Source organism: Eucalyptus grandis, chromosome 3, assembly GCF_016545825.1.
Source record: "Eucalyptus grandis isolate ANBG69807.140 chromosome 3, ASM1654582v1, whole genome shotgun sequence".
NCBI classification, from domain to species: domain Eukaryota; kingdom Viridiplantae; phylum Streptophyta; class Magnoliopsida; order Myrtales; family Myrtaceae; genus Eucalyptus; species Eucalyptus grandis.
Window position 1 is genome coordinate 55,284,654 of NC_052614.1, and position 13,250 is coordinate 55,297,903.

At 41.3% G+C, this 13,250-nt stretch overlaps 2 protein-coding genes across 2 annotated transcripts; both read right to left on the reverse strand.

The window, feature by feature from the left end:
* Positions 1-3,117: 3,117 nt before the first annotated feature.
* LOC104437823 (vacuolar-processing enzyme) lies at positions 3,118-8,984 on the reverse strand. Its single transcript, XM_010050866.3, has 9 exons — positions 8,706-8,984; positions 7,268-7,432; positions 6,951-7,107; positions 6,649-6,734; positions 6,369-6,568; positions 5,141-5,189; positions 4,639-4,848; positions 3,837-4,043; positions 3,118-3,615 (listed from the first exon to the last, which is right to left on the reverse strand). Exons 1-9 carry the CDS (start codon positions 8,913-8,915, stop codon positions 3,433-3,435), a joined length of 1,467 nt encoding a protein of 488 aa, XP_010049168.1. The 5' UTR covers positions 8,916-8,984; the 3' UTR covers positions 3,118-3,432.
* A 1,128-nt stretch (positions 8,985-10,112) lies between these two features.
* LOC104437822 lies at positions 10,113-13,250 on the reverse strand. Its single transcript, XM_010050865.3, has 3 exons — positions 12,876-13,250; positions 11,183-11,341; positions 10,113-10,813 (listed from the first exon to the last, which is right to left on the reverse strand). Exons 1-3 carry the CDS (start codon positions 13,224-13,226, stop codon positions 10,433-10,435), a joined length of 891 nt encoding a protein of 296 aa, XP_010049167.2. The 5' UTR covers positions 13,227-13,250; the 3' UTR covers positions 10,113-10,432.

Below are 13,250 nucleotides of genomic sequence, written 5' to 3' on the forward strand. Positions count from 1 at the left end.
CGCATGAAGACAGTCTACAACAAATGGAGGTCATCTTGAGGAACTACTCAGTACAAACCAAGCACATCAAGGCCACCATGATTAGTATAGGGGACCACTATCCATAGCCTTCCCAACTGTTAAAAAAAGAAAAGAAAAAAAGAAGTAGACAAATGAAACAAGCGAAGGCAGCACGGAATCCAAATTTATTTTCGGACGACATTAAAAAAAGATTAACTGTTGCCCAGAAGTTAAAGCACTTTGTTCTTTTCTTTATTGTTGAAGCAATTTCAATTTGAGGGTACAAGAATATGAAGGTCCAACCACAAGAAGAAAATGAAATGGAAATATACCTATGAAAAAGTAGGGATGAAAATTGCTAATGAAGGTGGGCCTCTCCCCATCATCATCGACACCTCCATGAAATAATTAGATCTCTTCTGATAAAGCCCTCTCCAAACAAACATAATAATAAATAAATAAATAAATAAATAAATAAATAAATAAATAAATAACCAGCCGCAAGGTCAGGCCCATTTTTATCTTGAAATCCAGGACCACTTATAACAGCTGATCCCCTCTTTTTCTCTCCAAATGCATCCCCTTAAAACCGAAAAGAGAAAGGACAAAAGGGTCGCCCTAAGCAATTCAAGATTTCATAAAGGATGTCGCTTTAAGAAAAGAAAGCAAAATCATCAACAGATCAAACGTTGGATCTGCGCACCACCAAACATGTCGGGGTCTCAAACAACGACTAAAATGCCAATCCACCACACAATACCCATATGCCTTTTTCAACTACTTGCGCCTCCCGAATTGGCCTATTTACGAGGATCTACAACGCACTCTTGCTCGGTGGCCTATATAGATTCTCTCTCTGTGTCTCGATCTCTCGAACAGAGAACGTAATGTCATGGGGGTAACGATGGATGATGTTGCGTCAGTCCGTAAACGGTAAAACCGCATGTTAAACAACACGGCGCCCCCAATTTTCTTAACGCTTTGACAAAATGGACAAAATGAGAGACAAGAAAACATGCCTTTTTGACCACCACAAAAGAGCCTCCAAAAGATAGAATTAGATCTCAGAGATCCTTTCTTGGCTCATCCTCGCCCACTCGAAGATACCAAAAACTCTCGTCCTTCGGATCGTGCCCCCTTCCCACCACTACTTAGTGGTGCCGCCATGTCCACCTCCGCCCTCGAAAAAGAAAAAGAAAAGAACAGAGCCCAGTGCACCCCAGCTTCGATCCATTATAGAAACACAGCACAAACAGAGAGAGAGAGAGAGAGAGAGGCGGCGGCGGGAAGTGAAATCAAGGTGCGAGCGAGCGAGCAGTGATGATGGGCTAGAAACTTCAACCGGGTATTGTCCAAACCAACGGTAATATATCCAAATGGCTTCACCTATGGAGCGGAAAAAGAGAAAAATGGGATAGAAAGAGAACAAGAAAATCTCTGGCCAGCTCTGGTTAAATTTCAAGAAACATGCAGGAAAAGAAGAAGAGGAGGAGCTCAAGGCGAAGCGACCGAGATGGCTCGTTTTTTCCAAGAGGAATCCACATGAACAGCACCCTTGCTGTTCATCTGCTCAGATATGAAAATCATAAGTAAGAAGAATCTCTCTCAAAGACAACAAAGAGAGATGAAGCACAGTTCTCAGTAGCAACGAAGTAATTCCTGAAAACTTCCAAAAGATTTCGTGTTAAATCAGCTCTCTTTCTCGAGAGCAAATATGCACAGCCATGCTCGACGGCTGCTGAGAAAGGAGGAAAGACATCGGACGACGAAGGAATTCTGATGAAGATTGTTGCATCACCGGGAAAGTCCCAACTTCGAAGTTGAAGGGCCTTTGCTTCTCGACCGACCTCCAGTTCTAATCCGGGATTAGCTCCGAGTCGGTCACAAGACTGCAAATCACACAACGAGACGTCGTTCAAGGAAGTCCTAAACTGCAAATATAGAAATTTCGATCAAACTTGAACAAGTTTTGGACGCGCAATCTGAGTGAATTTGGACAGGGTCAGAAATGGCCTTCAAAACTGTTGGAGTTCTCAGGGGAAAATGTCTAATTTCGTCTAAGATGGAGGGCTCTTTTACAAAAATTCGAAGCTTGAAAACTGTAAAACACGTCTAAAACTAGCTATCTACCACGATCTTTTTGGATTATAAAAAATCAAATAATAAATAATTATAAATTGTTGTAGGGTTTTTTATTTAAAAAAAATATGTGATTCATAATAAGTAGTTATTTTCCTAGTAATTCAAAGAATATTATACTAGCAAAATCTGTTAATATTTATTTTGAATTTTATTAATTGCATCAAAACAGAACTGAATTTGAGTAGAGTGTCTTAATTGGTTAATCCGTGTTAATTGGGCCACGATTTAGGGAAATGACTTTAATAAAAGTTAAATGGCACTTCTCTAAAGCTTTAATTTTCTATTGAAATTATTCAATTTGGAGTTCACTCGGTCATTCAATTGGATTAAAACCTAATTAGACAAAGATAGGGAAGAAAACAGAGAAGTGTCCACTCTTGGATCACTAAGCGAACAAATAATAATCATTTTATTTCAAAAGTCAATTTATGATCATAAATTGATTTTTATATCTTTATTCTTGGAAGAAATTGTGAGAAAAATAAAAATCTCTTCCTGTAGATGGGCACAATTCCTTTCTCTTGTGGATGACAACTCCCTAGGGCCTCCTCGGAAAGCTGTTAACTAGATGCTGGTGTCACGGCCTAAAAGAAAGCATGTCCAACAGGTTCCTATGGAATGAGCGTGACACATCCGACTTTGGTTTATCCTGTCTATTAGGTTTTCTCGAGTCTTCCAGAATACTCATGGGAATGGGTGATAAAGTAATTGTACCGTTATGTAATAAATATGGGTAGTTGATAGTTGAGGAGATGCAATCTCTACCTACGAATACGGTTTACTTTGTACTTATATTTAAAAAGGTTCTCCCCTCATTGTAAATCATCTGAGTAATAGAAATCCAGAATCCAGAGCTTCTCTCTAAAGAAATTTCTCTCTCTACAAAGACAACAGACTCCCACGAATCCTTGGAATTAGCTTGAGTATTTACTAGCAAACAAAGGGCACTCTTAACAACAAATTCATAACCTCATCTTGCAAACAATCTATACCACTTTCAATTACTAGAATCAGGCTGGAAACAATCCATACCACTTCCAATTACTAAAATTAGGCTGGAGTCCACATGCACCATTTGTATCACCTGTCCACAGAGCTACAGTACTTCAAATCATATCATCCTACGTTCAAAGCATGTTATGTAACAAGCAAGTTGAGATACGTGCTTCCGAGTCATATTCACAGTGAAGCAATGACAAACAACCCATTCAAGATATACAGTAGGAATATGTATGTAGCAGATTTAAGCACGGCAAGTGGATCCTTAGTTCGGAATGATTCCCACTTCACTCATGCACTGAATCCCCTGCTAAGAGAGCTCCAGGGACCAGATGGAATGTGAGCACAAGCTTGGCCTGATGCCTCGGTCATTTGCTCGGTCCGGATTCCAGCATTGCATATGTTTGCAAAGGAGCGCATGTGCTTCATCCCGTATTGAGAGAGAGATCCACAATGAGTCTCAAATGTTCTCACCTGCATTAAGCATTGGCATCATCACACTAGTCAAGACTGCAAAGAATACTCAATCGTTGTGTCAAAAAAACCAATTCCCCAAAAGTGAAAGATTTAAAATCAATAATATAAAGAACAAATCGAACTGACATAGTAAAAGGTTCACAATGGCAATGCAAATGTCAGCATCACGGAAATATATCAAACATTTGTTGGTTGAGAGGTCATGAGGGAGTAATTACCAGGCTTCTCAGGCAAGCCCAGTCATCAACAAGAGGTTGTCCTGCAGGTCGAACAGCATTCAGCACCTCTGGACCCTTTTTAATTCCAAACAAGAGCTTTCCAATTAGTTTGACACTGTGATCTATATGCATCCGATGTGACATTGCCTCAAAAAATTGCTTCTGCGCTTCAAGTTTCCTAGAAGAGCCTTCAGGAGCTTTACGGAACTGAAACAAAGCAGACGCAAAATCAGATTTGGTTACACAAGGCTCACACAACTGTTACGTGAGGGCAATTGACAATACCGAATTTCTTCTTTATATAGTGAAACAAGAATAAGAAGATGAGTTGAAAGGAAGAGAAGTAATTTTTCAGTCAAAGGTCAAAACTGATGGCTACACAATTTAACTTCTCTAGTTAAGGAAGTCCTTTTACTTCTACTAACACTTTCAGCAAAGTAATATGCAGATTTAAGGACCTTCAATTATCAAAAATCCATTGATAGACCTATGGTTCTACAGTTCCATTTTTTGCCGGACCACCCCTTTTAGTAGTTCTTCATTCAATTGATCTTGTGATTCTCATTAGGGAAACAATCTAAGAGAGGCTGCAATTGACCAGACAGCTGCATGTGACAAAACCCTCAAGAATCTATCCTCAAACATTTAGCACCACGGAAACAATCTAAGAGAGGTTGCAATTGAACAGACAGCTGCATGTGACAAAACCCTTAAGAATCTATCCTCAAACATTTAGCATCTGGTGGTGCCATGACTTAAATCTAAAGCGTGCAGCCTCAAACATGACAAGGGAGAGAGAAACCTTGTGCCAGAAATGAAGCAGATCGGCATCCCGCTGGTTAACAGCTTTCTGAGGAGGCCTTAGGGAGTTGTCATCCACAAAAGAAGAGTTATCATTTGCAGGATTTGTGCCCATGTACAGGAAGAGATCTTCCTTACTTAACCCTATGTCACCAAATTGCATGACATGGGAACCGTATGCAGTGTTGTCATTAGCTGTCCTCTTTTTCACCTGCATATGCCAGCCCAAAGAAATACCATAAGATGAGAAGAAGAAGCACAGAGAGAGTGAAAAGCAACTGAAGCAGTCCAGGCAATATAAGAAGTAACTTCTTCCATGTGCTTGCACTGTAGCACTGTATGAATACTTAACCAAGAATTGTACTACAAAATAGTAATCCTTGCTAAAAGACACTTGGAAGCTCAGTTGCCTGATGGAAGCAAAATTTCTCGACAACGAAAGGTAGAATAAACATTGCTTTCTTCCTAGTTGCTCCACACAATGACAGTATCAATGTCCTTACCAGTTGGTATTGCTGGTGCAGAGTTTCAGTTCGCAGGTTGTGCACCTCACTGTTCACAAAGACAAACAAAAAAAAGAAGAAAAAGTTAAGATAGAACTTTATGGTTGTTAAACATAAGCTTTGATTTCTCAAGAGCCAATCAAAACATATGAACCTGATCCAACTATTACAAAGGAACAGAGGCTTGTAAACCGGTACAAGAACAACTGGAATCACATTGAGCATGAATTTAATATGCATATCCAGAGTTGCATATAAGAAATATTCAATCAAGTTCCATCTGATAATATGGAAGTCATGTCCTTCCTCCTTCCTCCTCTCTTTGTTTTTGGCTATTTAAATTTGCAAACATTGGATTCTTAATTGCTAATAGATTAGCAATCTGCAATGGGAATGCTTTTTTATGCGAGTACACAAAAGTCCATGCTTAGAAAAGAGAAAAGCTACCTCAAAGTCCATATAAGCTAAAAAATTTCAATAATAAATTATGCAGTACTTATTATGAAATTAGATTAGTAGATAAGTATATAATCATGGAAAGAATATACCAATCAGCAAGCCCCAAAAATGTAACATGAGCAAAAACTTACTATTCAGATAAGAGTACACATGCTAAAAAGGTAAATAATGGATGGGTCCTTAAAAAACAAGGAATTCGAATATTCAAAGCATTACTTATATCTAAACCAAAAGCCCAACATCAGAAATGTATGAACATCTTAATAGCATATAATTAGCAACTACAATATATATTAATTACCAAGCATCAAATCAAGGAAATTGTGCATAATTGACTGCCTCTTTAACCAATAAATTGTTGTTGTCTACATTTTCAAAATAATATAAAAGGAGAATGTGCGAATGAAAAATATCTCCAATCTTTCTTTTGATCTTTGCAATTAAACAATGATAAATGGACCCAATCATGGCTTTTCAATTGTGCTTTCAATTCCTCCATTCTTTGATTTGCAAGACAAACATTCCAAAATCAGATCATTCAATAAAATTTAGAAAAATGGGAATGCATGGACCATGGTCATGCATATTGCTACCATTCAACTAATGCACTAAGAGTCGCCCATGATATACCGCAAAATAAATTATCAATCCCAAATTGGAGAAAAAGTCCCCATTATAACACTGACTTCTAATCTAGAAAGAACAAAGTCAAAATGTTATGTGTTTCTCATCTAAAGTCATGAATGAGAAAATAAGGATTTGGGATTACCTGTCTTCCATCCAGGCAACACTGTACAAGTCACCAAGACATGTCTCGTATTCTACCGGAGGGCTAGGATACTCTCCAGGGCAATAGGTGCCCCAACTGCTCTCTTCTGCATTAGAAGCTGTTGTTGCATATATGTTCAAACCTTCTGGAAGAAGGCCCTCAAAAATACTTCCCGATTCACAAGCTTCAAGGTAGAATACCTGTGTTTATAAGATAAAGGGAACAAAATGAAAAGTTTTACACAATGTCCAAGCAAACTGCTTTAGTGAACTTAAATTACCAAGCTTTTATAGGTCCCAGACGCATGCTTCTTTTTCAAGACATCTATCAGATCGTCAGCATATAAGAAAGGGCTGGTGGGCATTCCTGATAAAGATCAATGTCAATCATGAGATTCTGATATGAAGACAGTTGGATAAATCATCTCTAAATTGGAGAAGGGGTGCAAATGAGATATGGAACCCAATCCAACTTTTATGACTTTATTATAGATATTTCAGTTCAACTCAACATATGCCATAAACACTCAAAAGACAATCTACATCCAATGGAGATCATCTTGTGCAACTATCAAGTACTAACCAAGCACACCAGGGCCACCATGATCGGTATAATAGATGAAAATAGTATCATCCGGACCACTCTCCAAAACCTTTCCACTGCCTCCTGTGAGAGCAGTTTTGTTTCCAAGGATAACAGAGAAAAAGTTGTTAACGTTAACATCCTCTCCAGTGTAATCCTGCCAACAGAAAAGTGACTAGTGACTCAACATCTGATAACAGACCTCTAGAGAACAATTTTCACCTTGAACCAATGACTAAGTCTTTGAAAATAGACTTTCAACAAATCTAAACAAAAAATTTCATACTAAATTAGTGACTAAGCATTTGAAAACAGACCTTTGGAACTCCTTCATAAACATCATCTCCATCTGGACTGTTAATAACAATTCCAGGCCGAGGGTTCTCTTCATTATCAGCAATGTCATCATATATAAAAACAATGATATTTTCATCCTTCAACCCTCCCTTCTTCAAGAGTTGATATGCATGGCAAACATCGGCCTGAAAGCAAATTGCACGAATGAAGCATATTATCAACAACAGTATAAAAATCCCAACCCAGGACAAATGAAATAAGCAAAGGTAGATAGGAATCCAATTTTATTTCTAATGGCACTGAAAAGCTTCAGCTGTTACCCAGAATGTAAAGCACTCTATTCCTTTTTTAACTGTAGAAGCAGTTTATATTTGAAGGTTAGAAGAATATGAGAAAGACATGGAAGGAGACTATAGGAAAAATTTCTCCTTCAATTTAAGTCTCATAGAAGAGGAAAACAACATAAAATTCTATCTTCTTTTAGCAGATTCATACAAAAGGAAACTAAACTAGCATCTCCTTTAGGACTATGTTTATTGGTCCATGAAAACATAGGGAAAGTAAAGAAACAGAAACATATCACCGTATAAGCTTAAAAGACTCGATTATAAAGCAGAAAGGTTGTGAATCAGAAAACACTATATCACTTCTGCTTCACTCACTCCTAACTAGCAATTAGATATGAAAATCCAATTTCATTTCTTTTCTTTTGTATTCTCATCCCCTAGAAAAATCTTCCCATTGCCCATGCAAATTCAATCCACCAAACACAACGTCCAGCAAATTCAGATACTCATGTGAACACTGAACTAATACTAGGAATTAGTACTACCCTTTGTCCCTTAAGTAATGGGAGAGCAAGGAAATGAACGAAAATAACCCATATGCAACTGTTTTAGTGCCATCAATGAGTAAGTTACAAAAGGAAATATCCTGAAAATTTGCCTGGCCACGAAACATAGTAAGAGTCTAAGTAATTTCATACGGACCAGCACCGTTCAAATTTGAGATTTACCAGTGCAGCCAAAGGTATACGCAAATGGAACACGAGACTTTCTATTCAAATCATTATTCGAACCGTTAGAGTTATCATTACAACAGTAAACAAGTCAGTTTTTGACTCCGATCCAAATTCCAGAGTTCCGAAATCGAAAACGTCGGAATTAGAATTTAAGAAAGATTCTTCACTAGTTGGTTATTCAGAAACCATCAAACACAAACACAAACGATTAAGATTGAGTCAATTCTAGTGATATTACCTACAAAATCACTCCTCGCAAGATCACACACACAAAACTTACAGAAAAACAACACCGAAATGAAACTACATCATTTCAGAACCTCGCGATTTAGCTCCAAATCGAGTCAAATCCACGATCACATTCATTAAATTAGACCGACGTAAAGGGGAGAAGGTCGTCGGATTCGAGCTGCGGCCCAGCAAGTTGGGAGAATCACCTGGTGACGGTAATTCCAGTAACCGTTGGATCCAGCGATCAGGACCGCCCACCTCGTCCCGACAGAGTCGTCGTCGCCGCCGTCGTCGCCGGCGCGGAAGAACCTCGAGGCGTCGGACGGCAGCCGGATGACGTTGCGGCCGGCGGCAAGGCCGGCGGAGACGGAGAGGAGGAGGAGGAGGAGCGCGGCGGCGGAGGCGAGGCGGATCATGGCGGCGCTGCAGGTGGTCCGGGGATGTTGCTTGCGATTACGTCGAGCCGATGGTTATATTTTCGAGTGAGAGAGAGAGAGATAGAGAGAGTATGGGATTGGATAAAGCGGTGATTGGTGGGATTTCATCATTCGCAGCATCGACGGCTGCGATTGGGGCTGCGCCGGGGCCCACCTCAAAGGTTCTTTGCACGACGTGCCGCGGGGGTCGCTTTCTCCGTCCAATTCGTCGATGGGGAACGGAACGGACGGTCCAGATGGGACGATGGACGTCGACGAGGGCCGTCCCTAAGAAGGGGACGCACGGGATGATTCCCCGGGATCTCCGCCGCGCGACGGAACGTCCCGCGCGAGAAAGTTAGCTCGGGAACGGACAGGTGGCAGTGGGCAATTTCTAGGCTTGACCGATTGATGGAAGTCCCTAAAATATCGGAACTTCCCAATAGATCACCGATTGGGCGGGTTTAGATTGATTTTCGCTTTTCAACTCATGTTTAACTATTTTTAGAATTCGGTTTCAATTCTCAATTCTCCGAATTCATTTCTATTGCACGTTAGTAATCGGCGCTTAACAATTTTTCATATGGATACGATTTAGTGGGTGAGATTGTAGCTTGGTCTTTAACTTGAATTTACTCGAAGCTCGATGTCTCACAGTTTGTGTCTAGATACATTTTGGTGGCTGGTGATGGGGACCTTTTTCATTTTCTTCTGGAGCTGGTAATTGTGTGGAAATAAGGGGAAATATCTGAAGGAAACCAACACAAAAGGTCAAGGAAAGATTCCTTCCTCTGATTTGCTTTCGATCTACTGGCTTTATGGGCACGCCAACGAAGACGTCCTCAATCGGTTTGATGTGAAATCTTCGAACATCAGGGTATACCCAGCAGAATCATTATTGAGCAGAAGACAAATTGCGTGAATACAAAAGAAGGTTGTCGGTCGGATCACTCTGCTTCGCCCGTCCCTTCCACTCTTCCTTTTCCTAAGCTAGCCGCCGGAGGGACGATAACGATGTTCGACGCGAAATTTTGATTGATTAGCTCACCGTAACACTCAAGGATTAGCGAGATCAAACAAGTGCTGGTGTGTCTTGTGTCTGAGAGCAACACGAGAATCGCGTAACGCATTGATTCACGTCGTTATCACCCGAAAATGATCAACGGGGACCCAGATATTTGTAGCTTGCATAGTCCATGTGGAGCTGTAATAACATATCATGGAGGCACAAGACATTCAGTTGATAGGTTTACCAAATGCAAACCTGCAAAGAACACTGGACATCCGAGATACGATCTAACCCATGACTAAACATGATCAGGACATTGCAATTGAAATTTACAGGTTCTGCAACGTAAATATACATAACCTCAAGAAGGGGGAGTCGTCGGGAAAACTTCGGAGCTCAGCTGAAGGTCATCAAGCTAATTGCAGTTGCAGATTCACTTCCAGAAAGACCAACAGCTGATAAAAGCTCTCAGACACATTGCAAAAGCCAAACATTTAAGTACCGATCACTAACCCACAAACAGTCTTTTGCTCTCATTGGCGGGGCACAATTGCGCTCTCTTCGGCAGGTGCGGAGTCGGCAGCAGGTGATTTTTTACAAGGGACTTGGGAATGTCGAGGTAGTCTTGAGGACATCGCTGTTGAGGGTGCGACAGTAGCATGCACATGTGACGAAAGAGGATGCGTGTGAGGCCCTGACCGCTCTCATGGATGTGGCCTTCATATTCACTCACATGTTCAAGCGCATCGACGAGGGCATCATACACCTGCTGCGGGCAATTATCTGGTCCAGGCTTGTCGTGGAGGTAGATGACATCCAGAGTGAAGAGCTTTTGGTTAACTGGCCACTGGTGCTGAGGCTGTATGGATGATCTGCAGTATATGAGAATCTGATGCAAAGAAACACCGTAGCCACATTAGATCTTGATAAGAAGGAAAAGCCTTAATATCGCTAGTACAAATAATGTTCCAAAAGGGACAAAAAGAAGAGAATGAGTCTTCCTAATCTTTTCTCATAGGAGGTGATAAAAAAAAAGACGTGAGCTTAAATGGTGGCAGAAAGAAATCTAGCAGTTTAACAGACTATGGCACTAACAAACAAGAAAAAAAGTTTTCGTAGACATTTGGGCAACTTACTAGACTGCAAAGCAGCTCTATGCTACAAATTAATAGAAGGGAAACTGATATACATGCCTAGGCATTGATTAAGCAAGAGGATAAGCACCTATTGCTTGGTACAATCACCAGCCATCACTTACCACCCTGAAAATTCTATTTTGCATGCGAGATTTCTTAGCTTCATGAGCCGCGATTCGGAATAGCTGCGTTAAATCTGCATGACCACAAGCTGAGGTGGCCGAAAGACTCCGAATTGCAGCAGCTGCAGACTCTACATCACTGCTGAACTCCTTACGGAGCTTCAAAATCAAAAACAAGGGAAAAAGATCAAACAAGTACTCATATATGTAATAATAAACAAAGGATTTGACAATTCATTGCCAGCTTTGTCTTGCTTTGGCTACATGCTTGATCTACATAATAGTTACTTTGAATGGATACTGCATCTTGAGTTATGTAAGGGATACTTGCAACAATATCGCATAGCACTCCAAAACACAGCCAGGTCACAATGTCATGGCTGGGTTAAAAGCAGCTCTGTGTTAAAAGTAGAGCCTTATTAGTAACTGCACAATCTAATTTTGGGCTTCATTATCATTATTTCAAGCATGGCATACAAGTACGAAATGGCTCTCCCTCTCATCAATCAAACACCCCAGCTCCCTGAGGGTATTCTAATATAAATTAGCTACAGCACTTCATCCCTCGGCAGCAGTAGCGTTCACCATTTTGATATCATAATTTGGTAATTCATTTCACCTCTGCACATTCCCTGACAAGAGAACAGCTAAATACACAGACATGAATGGTCAGACCAGAATGCTTTCTAACAAGGATCAGCAGTACAAACAGGAACCAAGTACTATCCAATGGAGGCATTCTGGGGTGTTGGGTATTTTTCTATGATTCTGTAGGCATGGGTTTTCATCTGGCTCAAAATATGCAGAACATGCGATCACAAACATTAGTGTTTCCATTCAAGAACTTCTCAGTTTGAGTGTACAAAGAGTTTATACATGTGACGTCCAAAATTGAGCAAGAACGTCAGTCATCCATGAGAAACATAAAATCATGAAATCCTATGATCGCACCATATAACGCAATCTACCAAAATTCATTGTAAAAACAGCATCAAGCAAGCACGTTTACACTCCTTGTCATGAAAAATTAGCTAAAAGGAGGGCAAGCCTCGAGTCCAATCCAAAAGAAATTTTCAGTGGCTGCAGGGAATCGGGGGTTCTATCACGAAGTCATTTCTGCTTCCTAGCAACTAGCGTTGCTCCAATATGCTAGCAATCGAAAGAAGAATTGGATTGGGAGCACAAGCAATTGAAACCTGAATTTTCTAAGAAGTTGCCAATGGATACACTCCCACACCTCTGCAACTCCATCATTCTCCCACTTCCAATACGGAAGATGTATTTTACTCTACTGATCTAGTGACCTTCAACTCCGAAACTACATTGAGCAAATCACCTCATTCTAGAGGGAATCAATTCAACCCTAAAACGCACCAAAACACCACCATCAGGGACCCATTTCGCAGACGAAAGTCAAAGCACGCCACAGAACCAAACCCCAGCGATCGCCAAAACTCTCGGGAACGCAACCAAGCACCCATTTTTCCAAATTCGAAAACTATATGGAGCAAATCACCTCATCCCAGAGCGAACCAATTCGACCCTAAAACGCACCGAAACACCACCATTAGGGTCCCATTTCGCAGGCCAAAATCAAAGCACGCCACAGAACCAAACCCCAGCAATCGCCGCAACTCTAGGGAACGCAATCAAGATCCCATTTTTCCGAAAAATCAGAAGGAGGGGGGCGTACCCAGGCAGCGGATTTGGAGAGGGTGGCGAAGGCGAAGCGGTGGTCGGGGTTGATGGCGAGCTTGGAGTGGACGAAGAGGAGGAGGGACTGCTTGATGGCGTCGAGGCGGGCGAAGGGGCGGCCGCCGGGGCCCGTCGCCTTCATCTCGACCAGGGACTCCGCGTCGACGTCGACGCAGAAGAGGATGTCCTCGCTGCTGATCCGCGCCGGGTTCAGCACGTAGCGCGGCGCCGCCGCCACCGCCGCCGCGTCTCCCTCCACTCCCTCCATCATCATCACTCTCGTCTCGCTCTCGCTCGCCGCTCGACTGAGAATCGCGATCGCTCGATTTCGGAGGCGCCGCAGTGACATGGGAGTATGCTTCCGGTGTCGTAT